We start from the raw sequence: 19,795 nt of genomic DNA, 5'->3' as shown, positions 1-19,795 counted from the left end.
TTTATCTGCTATCATTCCTTTAAAATTTTATTTACTTTTGTGTTACTAGACTGCATTTGTGAACTACTCCTTATCTATCAGGCTCCCCTTGCTATTCTGCTTTCCAGTGCACTATTGCTGGCTGACAATATCTTGTTCTTATTTATACACTAAAACATTTTTATTGCCAAACCTTCTCTTTCAGCATGCATGGCTGACTTCACTGAACACAGGAGCAGGATTCTGAGTGGAATAATGTATGTGAAACTAGTGAAAAATTGACAGGATAAGAACATATAGCACAAATCTGTGCAACTCAGAGTCATGGACTTCAACAGAAAAAATGAAACCAGAAAACAATTCCTGCAAAAGTGTGGAACATAAACTATTAAGATTGATGATAATTTTTATTCTGCAGATATTACACTTAATTTATTCCATTTTCCAAAACTACCTACATGAAATTCTGTAAGCAAAATATTTCTTTTGCAGGAGAGAGAGGAATAAATATGTCCAAAGTCAGAAAGAATCCAATAAAATGCCTAAACAATGTATTTCAGGTTTTCACGGGTAGATTTACCCTTTAATAATCACTGTAATAATGTACACTGGATATACTGAGTTTTGCTCAACCTACAATGAATTTTCAGCAGTATGTCCAAGCTGATTAGATACAATTCTCCATATGTTGTGGCCTACTGTTTATTGAAGATCTTGCTTAAAATTCCTTAGAAGTTATGTAACATTTCTGGAGAGTGAAAGAGAAACCACTCCAGATCCTATCCAACACCAAGCTAGTCTGGATGGGCAGTATTACAGTGGGCATCAGTGGATCCCATAAAAAGGCAGTAAACTAGGCTACTGTATAGGTAGCATTTCCTTATGGTTCCTGAACCTATAGTGATAAAATGTGAACTTTGTTCTAAAAATCCTTTCTTTACTTTGACAGATGGCTAAATACACTAAGATAAAAAATTCATCTGATAAAAAATTAATCAGATCAAAGAGAGTAACAGAAATGTAGTAAATGAAAGGAAATGGAAGTGTAATTTCACAAACATTCCTGTCTTGCCGCTACACATATGATAGTAATTGGTATGGAAAAGAATTCACTGCTGCTGACCTCACTGCTTCTCTAGACAAATGCTGCCTTCCATCCAAGTGATAAAGTCTGTTTAGCCTGCTTTCCTTTGTGAAACTAGAACATTTCCAGTTAGGGACCTTCTCATTTCCTACATTTCTCTTGCAATAGCAGATACTACTCATTCCATGTTTTGCTGAGCAGCCACTTGTTGGCATCATTCCTCTGCATGAGATCCCTTGGCAGAATCACGTACATGAAGTCATACTGTCTACACAATCTCAACAGTAGTTGGTGGTGAAAAGACAGCAGATATGGATAATGAAGACAGCTTTTTAATGGGTCAGAACAACTCACAATTTTTCAATATGAAATCTGTGGATTCTGAATTTACACCAGGCTACACTAAAGGAGACTATGAGTTATAAATCGTCATCAAGGAAACGAGAAAAGTAGGTGACTATCAAGATGAACGTTGGCATCCACATGCTTATCAAAATTATCTGTGTTTCTAAAGCTTTAAAACTGCAGCAATACAAATCAGATTTATGGAAAGTGCTGCATCATGTCTGTGATCTGAAACACAATTCCTGAAATAACTGCGTATCAGCTTTCATCATGTCAGCAAGACAAGGTCATTATTGCTGAAGTATTCAAGTAGCTCATCAAGGAGAGAGATAATAGTACCAAGCATTAATTGCAAATAACTTTTTTAGCAATTTTTCCCTGCATCTCTAAGGTGTAAAACAACCCTTCCAAAACAAGCCTAAATGAGAATCATTAAGAAGCAGAGAATAAGAATAACCTTTTATCCTTGTACGGTTTGCCAATGCAGTTGTTTCTCATTTTCATTCTCTGGTCAGACTGAGGAGAATTTTTTTATCATGATAGATCCAAATCTTTTCCAAATATATGAGAGTACTTACCAGCTGTAAAGCTGTAGAGCAGTCTTCTATGCTTTCAACAGTCCCAAAAAGAATTAGAAGCCTCCTTCTGCTAGTTTTATATCCATTTTGGGAAGAAGTTTCCCTTAGACATCTTCCACTAACCGCCACAAAGACTTGTAGAATAATCCAAAGACAAAATAGTAACCTTCTTTTCTAATATAAGACTGATCTAAATCCCCTCTGCCTGTGGAGGCAGGCAAACAGTAAACAGGAGGAGAATCCTGCTGGGTTGCCTCATTTGCAAAAACAGTATAAAAGCAGAAGGAAGTTTCCAAAGTAATTGCTGTGATAAAAGGAGCTGTCGAGGCTAAAAGCCAGATGTGGCTTCAGAAGACTGTTTTTAAACTCTGAAGAACTTTCTTCAGTAGGTCAGGATACACAAAGACTGAGACATAAAAAGGGCGTTTTTGTTTAAACTTAATACAAATACAAGGCTCTTCTTTAAACTTTGAAAGAAAGTTAGCTTACTGGCTGCCTATAATCTTCATATCAGTCCTGAATGCAGGACTTGAAGAAAACACAGCTAGTGGTCATTTTATACTTCACATGAAAATACGGAAAATATTTAGCTTTAGCACAATGAAATGCCTGTTACTAGACAGACATTATCTATTACTGTGGGTTTTTTCTGGTAGTGGCCTTACCTGTTATTAAAAATACATAGTGCTTTATAACATGGTCTAAATTCTGCAGATTCTGCATTAATTTTTCTGTATTTTAGGCCACATTTAACATAAAAGGCTTTGTCTACCTGATCAACAAAAACAAACAAGAGCATCCATTATTATTTCTGTCTTAATTCTGCTAGCCTTGCAGAAACAGACAAAAAAAAATAAGTCTGTGAACACAAAAAGTTCTCATTGCAACAGTTTAATTAAAATATAACCCTTCTCTGTCATTACTGAAGTTTTGTTTTCATATCACAGGTTTTCAATCTGTAAATATAATTCCCTGTAAACCTATCTAAAAGTTATTGAAGAGCTATTATTATTAAAGTTTGTTTTCTAAAAGTACCCCATGAAATGAAGTCTCAGAGATCACATCAACCTGCTACCTGTGTTCCAGAATCCTGCAGTAATGATCCATGTGACTGAGAACAATCTTTAAAACAGTTGCATGACTCTTATGAAAGGTGCATTCAGTACTAAAATCAAAGTGCCACAGGCATAATGGATGAGAGAACTGTATAATGGCCTACTGAAGAGTAACCTGTATGCGAAGTACAGAACCTTAAAGCAATTTAAGCATTTATAGATTTATAGCACAAATTCATGCCTTTATATATGAAAAATCAGAGAATCGCTGGTAAAACTATGCTGCAGAATACACTACTTCCAGTGCTCAAAGAAAACTGTTCAGAACTTCTTGAGGTTACGTTGTCATACACTTACAAGCAATTACGCTTATCAGGAAGGAGAACTAAAGGTCTCCCAGTTCAGAGCGAGAACAAAAAATATACATGTTTTGAACTGAAAATCCACCATAATTCTTAGGCATTATAGTGGATGAACTGCTGTAGAAAATGGATTGTGATGAACACTGTGATTAGGTAATTGCTAAGCAAGATAACATGTCAGCTTTATCCGCCGAGATGGCTTTTCCAGTGCTTTAGTTGAGGTTCCCGAAAATACTCCTATGCTCTTCTGCACATAAGTGAATTTTATCTTTCACTCAATGAGGCCAGCAATCACTTGGATTTTGCTTAGAAGGAGAATCCAACACTTTAGATCACTCTCGACTGATCTTTTGCTCCATGAACTTAGTTTTTCTATACTCTCACCAAGTTCTTGAGGCCTCCCAGCTGACGTGAATTTCACTCCATGCTGGGAATCCTGTCCTAAATTCTGTGCAATAAAACTTCTTTGAAAGAAGGCTATTGTCTCTTAGATGAGTTGATTTGAAAACTTGATTCTATATAATTTTGGTCGCTTTTCGTACAGAGAATTACATTCACTGATTCTGTAGATCAAACTACAATATGGGAGCCACAAATTATATTTCAGAACTATTTAAGCAGATTCTGACAACTGATACAATTCAATAAAGTTCTGTGTCCGTTACCTTTAAAGACGATTTAGTCCGAGGTTCAGTTTTCTGTCTGGTAAGCTTGCTTTGAATAAGCAACGACTGATCTGTACGAGCATCATAATTTCCATGTTCTGAATCATCTGTATACGTGTCTTTGTCCTTTCCTACATCTGATGGAAAACCAGAAAAAAACAGTGGGCTTATATAGGTTATAGCAGAGAGAAACTAACAGTATTGTTACAGCCACAGTTTAATATTCCTTTTAAGTATAAACTTTTCAGTAACTTATATTCCATCCTTTCCTGCAAAAGCTTTTTACTTGAAATGTTATCATGTTTGTCTTAAACTAGAAGTGAGTTCTATTTTTAGTAGGTCTATAGAAACTTTTTTTATTACCATTCAAAACAAAAAAGCCCACAACATTCTTTACAGTAGTTTTAAAAACCCCACAAAGCGATGTAAAGCAAACATTCAAATGCTTTTGTGCTCGACTCACAATCGTCAAGACTCAAAATGTGTTATCAAATAGGCAGATGCATCCTGGAGACCAGAGTAACATTTCGCGTTTTAACTTTAAACAAGCAATCAAAATGCCCGATTCCCCTACACACATGCTGCTCATCATTAGATAAAGTATTTGAAAATTTGCGTGTTAAGGTACTGCAGCGACCACCTCAGAACGCATTTTAAGAGATGTACCTGATGGTGGTAGAAGATAGTTGAAGATAGATGAAGAAAGTGTTTTCCTCTTCACTGGATTTGTTTTTCATTGCTCAACAAAAGTTTTTATAAAACTTAGTTGAGTGTCCTAAGATAGCTGCAGGTGACTGAGGACCTTCCTCAAAGCTTACTAAGACCCACGCTCACAGATTAAACTTCCTCCTGCATCATCACTGCAGGCAAGTTAGGAGGATTCAAGTCTCTGAGTCACTCTACATCCTCTATCAGAAGGGAGACTTTTTCCCAGACATTTAATTTCCTTTCACATCATGACAACACTTACCATATACACCCAGCAGGAGTAAATGAGGGCTAACGTCTGTACAACGTTGGACCACGTAAGTTTTAACAAATGATGGAAAATGGTTAGTCTTGAAAAAATATTTTAAAGAAGAAAAAGATGGAATAATTATTCCACACAATTATATCTTGGACAAATTGGAAATAGAAACATATTCAGACAAAAAAGTTACCACAAACCCTGAGCCAAGTTCTCATCTCGGCTTTCACATCAACATGGGAAAAGTCAGGGGGACTGGGAACAGCATTTAGCCCAGTAATTCTAAACCCTAAAGAGAAGCCAAGAAACAAGTCATGGTTGCTGTGGGAACCACAATCTTGAATTTCCTGAGTTTTATATTCATAAAAGCTCATCTGCAACAACAAAATATTTTTCATTAAGTTGTCCAGTTAAATTCTCCACAGTAAGTACTACAGGAAAAAAAATAACTACAATTATCTCATGTAGCCTAAACACTTCTGAGATGCAATATTAAACAGGAACATTTACCAAGAGGTTTTTTTTGTTTCTCCAATTTAGCTACTTACATAACAATCACACAAAATGAGCCAATAATTTCTGATAGTGATATGAATCTCAGTAAGTCTGTGAAGGGATTTCTTAAAGTACGATATAGCCCATGTTAATTGTCAGAGCACCAAACTCAGAGATTTTATTTATTTTTAACAATGTTTTAACTGAATATACAGGTTACTCCCCGGTCAACAAAAATGAATATAGTAAAAAGACTGTGAAGAAGGTTTCAAGTAGTAGGTATACAAAGCAGGAAACAGGATACTTAAGCAACTTTGCAGATTTGACTCACGGACAGATGTGATGAGCTCTTAACTTTAGTAAAGATCAAGACCTTGTAACAGAAGCTAGTAAAACAAAGACAGGCCTATGAAACCTCAGCTCTTGCACCTAGATATGCCATTTAAGTTGAAATAAAAACTACTTACATTAAAGTCTATTTTTATGAGGGAAGTTTTAGAGGATTAGACATTCTAAGTACACTTAATACTCAAAAAAAAAACCCCTTTGCAAAAGTACATAATGTTTTATTTAAATTAAAGTTATTAAATGAGTTTTCCCTTAGTGCTCAACATACTTTTACCTGCTAAACATTTTTATGAACAACACAGCTATTAAATTGTAGCATACACTTTCTGAAATAAAAAAATTAAAAATTACCTTCCATTTAGAGATACTTGCTACCTTGTCTGAAATGTAGTCAAGAAAGGTTTTAGCAACAAAAAAACCCCTCAAAATAAAGAAATCTAGAATTAAAAAGGTACGTTTCTTACATAAAATTTAACGATACCTGCTATTGTATCTTTCAGCAGTTGATGACTTATTTTATGCACCTAAAGCACTGTCCCACAAAGTAACGGTATCAATACAGTGAAAAGCAGAGGAAAGAAGGAAAAAACCATATCATTTAAACATTTCACTTGAATAAGCCTTTGTTACACCTGTCTGAAAGAAGTGTCAGACTGAGAGACACAGCATACTATCCATATTTTAAACATACATCCACAAGTGCATTTTCCTTAACATTCATGTAGTTTTAGACATTAATGTCAACAAAACACCTAAAGTATGATTTGTATGTACTTTGAATAGACTGGTAGTCCCATTTACATCTTGTGAAGCATATATTAAAACAAAATATTTAATACAAATAATTTTACTCAAAGAAAAAGTTCAATGAATTGCTTCATATTTCTATACCAGAACAGGTTACAAAGAATTAAAAGAATTAAAGAATTATTAAAGAATAGAGAATGAAATACGTTTGGTTTAGAAAAAGATCTTGAGAGAAGATAACAGAAACGAAACTTTGCCATGAATAACATCGAATGTTTTTGTATTTTTCTATGAACAGATGCTTTTTCTGTAATAAGGTCCACCACTCTTACTAAAAGAGAAAGACTCTCTTGTGTAATTTTCCCACCCACCAAGCCAAAGTTACATCTCCCTAAACATACACTTAGACAACCTAAATTAACTTGAGCTTGATTTTTCCCAGTCTCACCAATGCATACTACTATACACATTGATTTAATGCCTTAAGGCTTTCTTCAATATCTAGAGTTTCTAAACTTCCATGATATTTTTATATGTTTGCCTATCAAGTAACACTATTTTCTACCATCCTTTCTTCTATGATCTCTATTATTTGGTTTTGCATTTTAACTGCCATTTGGGATTGCCACAAGCCAAACCAAGATAGTGTCCCTGCACGTCATGGCTGGAGTTGTACTGCCCAAGGATGTGTTTAATGTAACACCCCCCAAAAGCAATGATATGGACTAATGGTCTTTCTGTTTGACACGCATTGTAACTACCCATCTTTAAATTCAAACACCAAGTCTTTATTTGGATGCAGCTCCACAAAATGCCACGAGAAAAGCTTGGCTGCCCCAAGCTCTTTCCCTCCGCACTGTGGGAAAGCTACTGTTTACTTCATTTTTGACTTCCCATCATGCCTTCCTTGGCTTACAACAACTCATTTGGTTGTTATTGTCGAGAACAACTGCCAGCTCTCGCTGCTCTTGTAGTTCTTGGATGGGCTCTAACACCAACCATCACAACTAGCCTGCTTGACTTTGGGAGGGGGAGGGTGTGGGCAAGAGGCCATAGGATTTAAAAAAAACCAAAACCCATCCAGTTCATATTGCTCTAGAAGTTCAGGCTTCTACACCTACTAACAGAAAGATTGCTTCTTAACAGACCTCAGACCACTGCCTGCCTCCCCAAGCCTATATTCTCTTCTCCCCTGTTAATAAACGCCATCCCACCCATGCTTTGCTGGGCACATCTGAAAGACACCAGCCAGGAGTGTCCCATTTGCATACACCAGTGGACGTCCAAGTGCTTGCAATTTTTTAATTACATGTTTTTAGTTTTGTTTGGGTGGTTTGAGGTTTGGTGGTTTTTTTTTTTTTTTTTAAATTTTATTTTATTTTATTTTTCTTCTTTTCAAAGCTAAAAAAGTTGATCAGATTCTCAGCTGTCTAATCACTAAAATACTGCTCTACAATGGCCAATGATCAATGTTTATATGTTGAAATACATCAGCTGAGCAGATGTGGTGTATTTAGCTTTCAGTTAACCTACACTGCAGGTCTTAATTCAGTAAGGTACTAGAGTGAATAGCAATTTTCAGAAATGTCTAAAAAACCCCTTTACTCAATGTAACAATATGTCAAAGTTGGCAAAAAGCGCAATAATTGTTTATGAGGCATTTTTCCATTTCTCCTTTACTGCAGGATCATTTGAAAAAATAATTTAAAAAAACATAAAATAATTTCTGCCCTCTTGGGCAGACTCAGCTAAAACCAGCTCTCCTATATCAACGTTCAAGTCAATGGCAGATCTAGAGCTACCTGAAAAACTTTGAGACTCTGCAAAACCTAAGGAGATGCAAAGGAAAAAAAAAAAGAAGAAAAAGGAGGTGGAAGGATAATTGGTGTAATATAGAAAAAAGTCTGCTGCAGCAGGAGGACTACAAATGGGAGGATTAGGTACGCTCCTGCCCAGGTACTCAAAGTGACAAAGTGACAAGGACATCTAAGAGACATCTGCTTCATTTTTAACTACTTTCTTTTTTTGGTTTTGAGCTCCTTGCAGAATTTCTTTTACTTTTTCAGGGGTGTTGCAGTGGATTGACCCTGGCTGGACGCCAGGTGCCCACCAAAGCTGTTCCACCACTCCCCTCCTCAAATGCACAGGAGACAGAAAATACAACAAAAGGCTCATGGGTCGAGGAAAGGACAGGGAGAGATCATTCACCAATTACTATCACTGACAAAACAGACTTGATTTAGGGAAAATTAATTTATTACCAATCAAATCAGAGTAGGATAATGAGAAATAAAACCAAATCTTAAAACACCTTCCTGTCATCCCTCCCTTCTTCCTGGGCTTAATTTTACTTCTGATTTTCTCTACTTCCTTCCCCTCCAGTGACATGGGGACAGGGAATTGGGCTTATTGTCGGTTCATCACATGGTGTCTCTGCTGCTCCTTCCTCCTCAGGGGGAGGACACCTCACATGCCTCCCCTGCTCCAGTATGGGATCCCTTCCACGGGAAATAGTCCTCCACAAACTTTTCCAACTCCTTCCAATGGGCTGCAGCTTTTCATGAACCGCTCCGGCGCGGGTCCCTCCCATGGGGTGCAGTCCTTCAGGAACAGACTGCTCCAGCGTGGGTCCCCTGTGGGGTCACAAGTCCTGCCAGCAAACCTGCTCCAGCATGGGCTCCTCTCTCTCCACGGGTCCACAGGTCCTGCCAGGAGCCTGCTCCAGTGCAGGCTCTCCATGGCATCACAGCCTCCCTCAGGTGCATCTGCCTCCTCCAGCAAGGGGTCCTCCACAGGCTGCAGGTATATTTCTGCTCCACGGGCTGCAGGGGGCAGCCTGCCTCACCATGGGCTTCACCATGGGCTTCACCATGGGCTGCAGAGAAAGTCTGCTCCAGCACCTGGAGTACCTCCTCCCCCTCCTTCTTCACTAACCTTGGTGTCTGCAGAGTTGTTTCTCTCTTCGTCCTTTTTCCTCTTCTTAAATATGTTATCCCAGAGGCGCTACCACCATTGCTGACGGGCTTGGCCTTCACCAGTGGCGGGTCTGTCTTGGAGCTGGTTGGCCTTGGGTTTATTGAACATGGGGGAAGCTTCTAATAGCTTCTCACAGAAGCCACCTCTGTAAGCCCCCCTGCTACCAAAACCTTGCCATGGAAACCCAACACAGCTATTCAGTTAAAATATCGTTGCTAATGCAAACATAATGTGCATGACCCTTTACACGACCTCTTTATGTGAGTTTTCAGAGTACCTACTAAAAGTAGGAGAAAGATTTAAACATTAATCCTACAAAATCTTCTATTTAAAAGACTGTATTGCAGAACGGAGTGAACAATACAAAGCAACTTATTTAATGCATTTTTAAACAATTAGTATAGCCAGTAACAGTATCTTGCTGATGTATTTGACCTACTCAATTATGTTAATTAAAATTTGTGGTAGTTGAGAGCTTTTTGAATAGTTGTCACAAAAAGTTTTATTTAAAAAAATCGTTAAAGTTATACATACAATTTGTAAGCCCCAAGTGACCTGTTACAGAAAGGAAGACTAATATGCTATTATGACTTCAAGTCAGAAAAGGAAGGTTTCTGCACTAAAGTCTTTAGCTTTCCCTAATACTGTAAAAAGAAGATTAAAAAAAAAAAAAGGCTCAATTTTCCATAAAGATGAGGATATTAAATCAGAGAAAATGGTGACAGCTTCTAATTCTAGAGGCAGAGACCAAATCATACTTCAGTGAAGTCAATGGAAATGTCGCTATTTAACTCAGTCAGTCAAGGACTTCTGTTTAATCAGGTATATACTTAAAGTGGATGCACCCATATAATTGTCAGCATACCAGAACATGTAACTAAGTAATGTGTACCATCACCTTGGATCCACGCTCAAGTATAGAGTGATTTTGAAAAGATTCAAGCATTAATCAAGCAGATAACAGATCTCTTCATCCTAATAGTTGTTTTGTTTTGCTTTCTTGTAATGTAGAGACATGATGAGTAACTTCAGCCTTCATACATCACAAAAACTTATCTACGCTTCCTGACATACAGTTTTGCTATGCTTGATGCACGACAGTAAGATTTGCCTAAGGGCACCTATAGGATAAAATGTTGGAGAGACTTTCATTTTGGGGAGTATTTTACCTAACAATGCAGAACCATTTAGTTTAGAAATTGATTTCTAGGTCCACACTTTGCATCTTCATTGTTGGGTCTTCTTAACTGCTTGGCTACCTTTCTTTCTATTGTACTTTTCTGAAGGGTCAAGAGTGCATTTTAATGTTATGAGAGTTAGAGGATAAAATGAACTTGTCCTGATTTCTCTGTAACATGCAATATATCTTAGGTAACTGTAGTATAAGACAGCAAATGTTTTTTCAATTGAAATGTGGCATAGTTATGGAAATGAAAATTAATATAAACAGTACTCCTAAACAGGTTCTGTTTCACAAACTTTAATACGACAACTCTTGACTCAATCCTTTGAGCCTGTACACATTCAGGGACAGGCCTTCAAAGCTTTAGTAAGAATTAGATTATTGGTCAAGAAATTAATCCCCTTTTGTCCTAATTTTAGTCCTATGAACAACAAACAACCTGGAGAAGGATATTGCTACACACCTGGATAAGTGGAATTGTGATGGATTTAGCTCTTATTTTATTCTGCTGTGTACCTGGAATAACTATGTTATATATGTAACATAGAAGGTTTTTCAGCTACCTGTGAATGTCTATTTATACATCAAAAACTACCCTAACAGACAAGTAGGGGCTTTTCTTAGTGTACAATTTTTCATGAGCTTTCAGACAGTGGTAACCATTACACAGAATATTTCTCATTTTTAAAAAGGGGGTCAGGCAGGTATTACTGCTGTTTGGAGAAGTTAAGATGGTGTATAGAATTGGTACAGGCAGATTAAATGCCTAAAGCACTTCGATAATTTCAACCTCAATATTAAGTCCAAAACCTAATCTTTATGATGTTTCAATCAGCACTATGCTCGTAACAAACAACACAGCTTCTTCATCCACGCTGCCAGCTCTCCAGGCATGAACCAGCTCTAATACAGGAGCTGCACAATTCCCTCACAGACCAGGTATAGGAAAAAGTGTCCTAATGCAGCTTTTCAGCCATCTCACAACACAATCGGAATAGATGCGACGGCCCTTAGCTATGCAGGCATTGCCTAAGGACTACAAGCTTCTGAAAAAATTATTCTAAAAGTCACAGTGGAAACATCACGTTTTTGTTGAAGCAGAAACTGAATCTGGTTTTCTTGAGTCATACCCTCTGTGATCTTTCAGTCCCTCCTTTCACATAAACATTGTATGTATTATACAGGTTATTCTGTTTGTTTTAGTTAATCACTAATTTTGGTTCAGGTCTTCATTTCTCAGTTTGCTACATGCTGCATGGCACATCAATAGGGGAGTTTCTTACATGCATGCTTTGTAGTAATTGGATTCAGGATACATTCAAAATGCAAAGTAACTTACAGCAAAATTATGAACTAGATCATTCATAATCAAGTTCCTATCTAGGAAGGATTTCATGTCATGCTACAAAAGATGAATTACTGTGCACTAATCCCTCATAATTAACCTCATTCGGAAAAAAAAAACCCAACCCAGAATTGAAAAAAGAATAAATTAATTAGTATTGCTTTATTTGTTACTGAGTGTTGGTTTTATTTGCCAAATAACTTAAAATTAGATATCTAAATTCTGAATGCCAATTTCTGTTGATTATATTATCCATTACTCATTTTTTTATATTTTATTTGAAATTAAGTATTTCAGCCTAACATTGGAGGGCAGATCCTCTGATGATCCTTTACCATTTGCGATGGTAGGATCTGCAGAAAACTTAAATGCTTATTTATATTAGAATGAGCAAATTGGATTGTTAAGTTAACAAGCAGACTCACAGGTCTTTCTCCTAGTCTAACTGTGTTTCCAATATGGCCTAGCTCCTGAAAATCTTGATGCCTTAGCTACGTATGTGACAGAATGGACTTTTAAAGGCATTAATCTGTATGGCAATAAGAAATCCCTTTGTAAATCTGGCTCACAGTGATTGAAAGTGAACATAAAAAAAGAAAGTCAAACCTGGAAACAACTAATGATAGTAATTTTAACAACAGAAAGGAACCTAGCAAATGGAAACACACGTCACATATCAGTCCAAATACTGCCACTGTCATCCTATTCCTTTTGCTAAACCCAAAGGACAATTTTAGAAAAGATCAGGCCATTCAGTGCAATGTTATTTACTGGTTTTGTAAGCCTTTGCACCTTACACAGTTTTTTCACCCTGTACCATGCACTAGAAGAGAGTGTTTATCTCAGTCATGGAAAAAAAAAGTTATTAGAAAAAAAGGAGTTATTACTGAAATAAAGTAAAAGAAATTCTCCTGAAAATTATGTAAATTCTCTTTAGCTTAAGTCAAGAGTACCTCGTTTTCAGTTCAACAATAAAGAACTGCTAAATTCTCTTAAACTCAGTCAACTGATTTCCCAAGCACATTCAAAACTCCAAAACGGTATGTAGCAATCACCTCCTATAATTTTATCAGAGATTACAGAAGAGGATTTTTCAACTGTTCATGGAGATGAAATTCTAGTGCAAATAACCTTCATCAAAATTGTTTACATTCAGATTTCTTTTAGAAAAGATGTTTAGCCAAATCTGTGATCATTCAAAGATCAGATTCATTCCCTTTATGCACGTGATGGCCTTTAAGGAAAAAGAAAGGCGTTATTTTAAACATTTACCAATTACTGTTTCTTTATACATGCATGTGCACACAGGCATATCCCTGCACCAGTGGAGCAGCTCCTGGAACAACTCACTAAATTTTAATGTGTCTGCAATTCCATTATGTTTCTAGAACTTAAAAAAAAAGAAGTTCTAGAGGAAAACAATTTTTTATTAATATGACACACTGCATGTAGTTACTATGCAGCTACTAGGAACTAACCATTCCCCACTTATTTTTTTCCAGCTTCAACTAGAGCCAGAAGCTATTATTGGTAGCTGCAGAAAAGCCAGAAATTCAGTAACTGAAGTTAAAGCTATGTTACTTAAATCCAGCTGGCATGATCAAAGTGATTACTGAGCGTGTCTTTCAGAAGAAAACCAAAGCAGAGTAGAAACAGAACAGAATATAAATACACACTACATTTTAAAGCAAGTATCCACAGACAGAAGACTTGGAAAAAAAGTATAACATTGAATTCCCTTTGAGAGAATGAGTGTTAAATGCCTGAGTGTCATTGGTGCGACTTTCACATGTATTAAAAAATGGATGACAGTGGAATTACAACGTTACAGTAATGAGTTCAGACTTTAACGTCCAGGTTCTTGTGTAACACAAATTTACATGTATCTACAAATACAACCCCAGTTATTTTCATTTTTTCTTGTATTTACCTCTTATAAGATCCTGATGCTCAATTTCAAAAAGTATGAAAAAGATTTTTCCTGTTTTGATAAATCTATGCCTTTTAGGTATTTGTGACTATTGCATCAACATGAGAAAGTAGTCCAGGTTAAGTCCTGTGTCACAGGTACACACTGTTCTTGTTACCTAAATACCACACCGAGACTTAGCCTTACTGCCTCTGTCATCTCGCACAAGCATCTCTCCTGTGTCTGGCATCAACAATTATATACCCAGGCAGCAAATTCTTCTACTGTTTCTATAAAAGTTGCTCTGAAGTCTTCACATTTCATACTAGAGCACAAACTTTAGGCATCTTTCAGGAAAAATTTCAAGAATTACCTCAAGACAGTCTGTAACCATGTTACAAAGTTGGTCTTTCCTGCACAATTCAGTAACTGGAACCTCAGTCTTCCACTTCTCTGACACACAGCTTCAGCAGCAGGGTAGTGATTTCTCTGCGGTGGCCTCCCCCATGGCGAGAAATCCTACCCTCTTCTAACTTTGCGTAAGTATTTCTGAAGAAGTCTTGAAAAATTGGAAAGTTCTCATCAAAAAGCTTATTCAGAAAATTCCCCCACGTGTGCGGTTATAGCATTTGACTAGCTAATTGCAGCTAAATGAGTTGACAAAAATGAATGTGTCTTGTCGAGAATAAATTTGCTGTAATTAGTTTTTCCACTAACTAGACTGTATTGGTTAGCAGGCATATTGGTCTCTTGGAGAAATTCTTAGGTAAAAAGGCATTTTCTGAAAAGCAGGAATCTTTCACTAATTTGAGGAGTAGAAATCTTAAAAAAAGCTGCAGTGGAACTGCAGGGATTAACGTTCTTTGGTGAGCTGGGACCTCTGATCTTACTTAGTTTTACCTTTTCTGAACTCAAGTCACAATGAGTGACAAAGGTCACTTAAATCAGAACCTCATATTCTTCTAGAACGCAAACATATAGAAAAAGAAAATACTTTTTCAAGGAAGTAGAAGCAATAACATGACTTTGCTCTGGACTGAACACCAAATTCTACAACCATGCTTTAAGAAATGCAAGGCATAACATTTTACTTAGTGTCCAGATCCAAGCAACAGGTGATTTCCACGAAGGTAAGACCCAAAAGCTCTGATCATTACCTTCAGTGGGTGGGAATTTCCATGAAGCTTTTGCTAAGCACTGAGAATTCCAGTGTGTCTGAAACCCCACAGTTCACGTTACATGTTACAGAAGCTCAATGCCTATTACTTTTCTTGAATTTACTGATTGCTCAAACTAAAAACACTACTTACCGCCTAAAACTGACAGAGGAAAAAAACCATAAATCCATCATGTCCTTGATCTCATTTGTCTGTGTTAGCAGTAACAAAGGTGCAATACATTATCTTCTTACTTTATAAATCCATCGATATCACTAACTAAACAAGTCCAACAGATTTATGGCCTCATCTATAGTCAACTGAAATACGAGAGAACCTTTCCACTGAAGTCTTAATCTGATGCCTCTTTATCCCCTTGTCACAAGAGGATAGTTTGTCTATGGACACAACTCTGGAAGAGGAGAAAGCCATTTGGCTTATTTTATGCACAGTTCCATGATGCTGCCCAATTAAAAATTCACCACATTCACTCAATCCAGCATTCTTTCACATTCTCAGAAGAGCAATTTGAAAAGGTTCACTAAGAAGACGATACCCAATAATCAGTCTATTTTGCAAACTCCAGCAAAGTGCCAGAGTACCAACAAAAGCATGCAGCAGTGCTGCATTGTTTCCACCTATTTGGTGACTGAAGTTAAAGCAGCAACATTCCTCCCCCCTCCCTTTCTTTTTTCCCCTAGATTCAGGATAAATGTGAAAATTTTAGTCCTGGAGACAAATTCTTACACTCATAAATACAATCCTCAAGTGCAAACAAACTATTTTGAAGGCTTACAGAAAAACCATTTTTTTTAAATGCACCTTTAACTCTCCCTGATTTCTCTTCGTGAACCTAAGTGAAAACGCTGGGTTTTATCTAAGGCATTTCTTACTACTGACTTCTGGAATCTATTTATAAATAAGGTTTCCTTTCTGGCTTGTAGCTGAACATCCTAACCAATTACACTTCTGTAAATACAGAGTAACTTCACAAATTTCAATGATCTGATTTGGGATCAACTCAATTAACACAGGCAAACTAATGAACCAAGTTAGCAAAGGACTACCGTTCAAATTTTTCCGTTTCTTCAAAGAGCATAGCTGTAGTCAGAAGAGAAGAAACATCGACACTGAAGTTTACTCCACTTTTGAGCTGATGAGACTCAATCTATCTTTTCCTCAATAGCTCAGCCCTCCACGCTTCTTTTCAGGTTAAAACTAGGTGATGTGAATGGAAAATAGCGCATCACTTACTATGAGAAAGTTACTGCTGCCATACATAAATATGAAATAACATCAGCACACAGAATCACAGAACGTTAGGGGTTGGAAGGGACCTCAAAAGATCATCTAGTCCAACCCCTCCCTGCCAAAGCAGGAACACCTAAAGTAGAGCACACAGGAACGCGTCCAGGCGGGTTTTGAAGGTCTCCAGAGAAGGAGACCCCACCACCTCCCTGGGCAGCCTGTGCCAGGGCTCTGCCACCCTCACAGGGAAAAAGTTTTTCCTCATGTTCATGTGGAACCTCCTGTGCTCCAGCTTGCATCCGTTGCCCCTTGTCCTGTCACTGGCCATCACCGAGAAGAGCCCGGCTCCATCCTCCTGACACCCTTTACGTATTTATAAACATCGATGAGGTCACCCCTCAGTCTCCTCTTCTCCAAGCTCAAGAGACCCAGCTCCCTCAGCCTTTCATCAGAAGGGAGATGTTCCACCCCCTTCACCATCTTCGTGGCTCTGCACTGGACTCTTTCAAGCAGTTCCCTGTCCTTCTTGAACTGAGGGGCCCATAGAACATGATATAAGAAAACTGAAGCAAATTGTAACAGTGAAGTCTTCTAGTACCTGTGCTTGCCTACCCAATGAAACAAATGATATTGAGTGCAGTAGCTTCAACAGGAACATTACTAAGATGCATAATTTTCTTATACAATCTTCATGACAAAGTTTTGGTTCATGTCATGTTTCAGAACATTTTGATTTTGTTTTGGAGGAAGTATCAATTTCACTCACATTTCCAGTAGCTAACTCTTTAGGGCACCTTGAAGAGCCTCTTACCTATCATATAGTGTGGGCATCAAGAAAAATCAATGCTAAAACATGTGAGAGATGAGCAGAAGTAGCTTTCTGAAAGCAGATCTCTTTCCTTCAGCATGAAGAGAGGATTTCTAGTCTGATGCGACACTGACTGTGAGCAAACAGATCTGTCACAGTAGTGTGTAAGATGCAGCAACACCTGTGGGTACTTCAGATGGGCTATACAAGGGCAGGGAATCTCAAAATCAATTAATTTTGGAACTTGCAAATTACTACTCCTGTGTAGATACAGACTCATTTTGCAGTTGGAAGGATGGCATTATTCTAAGAATAACTCCTTTCCTACTTTCTTTGATTTAATTATCAATATGGCATTAATGCAGGCACAAACATGTCCCAATTATAGCTATTTTTCTGCATTACTTTCTTCCCTTTTTCCCCCAGATTGGAACACTTTTTATACATGAATATCTAAAGCAAATATACGTGAATATCTGAAACAAAAACATAACTGCAGCTGTGACAATACTGAATAACATGACTCTATAAGAATAACAACAACTTAATAACTATTTTAAAGGAATTTCAAACACATGCTTCCAAGTGATTGTATTACAAAAGAACATTACGGGAAAAGGTTACAATGAATGTATAAAAAAAACCCACAAACCACTTTTCTGTCTTTAGTCCCTATTTATTCTTAGTCTAAAAGGTGAGAAACCATCATGAAATTTATGACAGCACAGATTTCTTCAGTCCCATTCAGTCTCCTCTTTCAAAACAATGGGCAGTTGAGGGTAAGTATGGCCTTTCCACATTTAAAATACTGCAAGTGTAATCAAAGAGTCATTAATTTATTATTATTTCAGTTCAGACACAAACTTACCTAAAAATGGATCACTGTATTCTGTATTAGACAGCTTAAGCAAGTTGTTTTCCAAAGTCTCCATCACTTTAGCTGGAATAAATGCAATATTCATATCAACATTCACATGTATTTTGTAAGATACACTTTTTAAAGCTGTCAGTGACTCAAATGAAAAACTTTAGGCTGAAATTTTGAAGAACACTTTCCACTAGTGGAAAAAAAGAACAAGATCACTTTAATGAAGACTTTCATTCTATTCCTGAGAGAAGTTTAACTCGGTGAAATAACTCACTGGGTAATAATTAGTGCCTATCAACATTACCGAAGGACTTATCAACATTTAGTAGCAGAAGCCAGCAAGTTAATATATTCCATAAAGGTTCACAGAGTTGGCAATAGTGTATGGCAGTAGCTGGCAACAGGTGACACGCACAGTGACTGGGATCTCTAAGTAGACTAGTCTCTCCATTAAGGCCATGTTTATCTCTTAAAATAGAAATCCTAAAATGAAAGTAGTTCTTTTTTCCAACACAAGCTATAATTCATAAGTATTTTCTCGCTTTTCTCTCATTCTCTCCATACCACTCTTCCCTGATGCTGCTATTCAGGAATTAATGCATCTGCTCCTACATGTTTGTAGTTAAAGACATTTCTTGCCGAAAGCCTAATATTTCTTTTTTCTCTCTCCCCTAGGACAGACTACAGAAAACTTCATTCCCTTACCCAGCATACAGGAGCGATTTCTTGTCTTGTTTTCAGTGAGAAGGAAATAATCTTGTAATTCAGAAAAATAAAATAAAAAAATATTTTAAGCCTCACTTCAAGCATTATTCAAACATCAAGAACTCGGTACCATGGTTCTTCTGGCTGTTCTGTGCAAAAATATCTCTCCAACAAACTATACATAGGTATCTACACAAATCAAAACTTGTCAAATGCCCCTATAATTTAATGGAAGATGCTAAAAATTATATGTAAGACACTACAGGACTTCAAATGATGTTCCCATCGATCCCTTCCGTTCCCGGTGTTGGAACAAGCTCCTGAAAGAGAAAAACCTCCTACCTCGTTCTGACACTACATCCACTGTAGCTGTAGATGTCCCTGCACTTAACGGCTGAGGCCGGGGCTGGGGCTGCACACGGTTTGGCTGCAGAAATGACGAATGCTTGCTCAGACTCTGAGGATGTGTTTGGCTCTGGGCTAGGCATGGCATAGATCTTCTAGAGGGTTTTAATGGATGCTCTTTCACTGTCTCACTCTTGCTCGTATTCATACCTGGAAATGTCAAAAGAAGAAGAACATAAGCTCTGCCATATCAGGCAATGACAAAGACAGCTAATTATGAAAACTCAAGGTGATCCATTCACTTAATAAACAACTCTCCAACTAAAGAAAAATGCTTGAAATATTTAAAGTTCAAAGAATACAGAGTTGGGAACAAAATCCAGGAATTCTTTGCCAACCCTTCCACCAACATCCCACAATTTAAATTCGCAATATTCTAAATCTGATGATTCTGTGGTACGTATGTCATACAGCAATTTGGAAACAAACAACAGCATCTAGTGCCATCCACATTATGACTGCTAAACAAGTTTAATTCAGTCGCAGAAATGAATAAAACTCCTCAAACAAGCAAACAAACAAAAACCTGAATACAAACAGATGTTCACAAGCTTCCTGAAGGACTC

General features: G+C 37.3%; 1 protein-coding gene across 1 annotated transcript in view; it reads right to left on the bottom strand.

The window, feature by feature from the left end:
• Positions 1–19,795, bottom strand: part of ANO3 (anoctamin 3) — a 189,711-nt gene that overhangs the window by 57,782 nt on the left and 112,134 nt on the right. The window contains exons 2-4 of the mRNA XM_086472191.1: positions 19,167–19,379; positions 18,120–18,191; positions 4,069–4,205 (exon numbers count right to left, since the gene is read on the bottom strand). Coding sequence (XP_086328317.1) covers positions 4,069–4,205; positions 18,120–18,191; positions 19,167–19,379 — 422 coding nt within the window. The remainder of the gene's footprint in view (positions 1–4,068; positions 4,206–18,119; positions 18,192–19,166; positions 19,380–19,795) is intronic.

This window comes from Leptosomus discolor, chromosome 12, assembly GCF_034619465.1.
Source record: "Leptosomus discolor isolate bLepDis1 chromosome 12, bLepDis1.hap2, whole genome shotgun sequence".
Classification (NCBI taxonomy): domain Eukaryota; kingdom Metazoa; phylum Chordata; class Aves; order Leptosomiformes; family Leptosomidae; genus Leptosomus; species Leptosomus discolor.
Note: the sequence above shows the minus strand (reverse complement) of the source record. Positions and strands in the feature narration are given on the sequence as shown.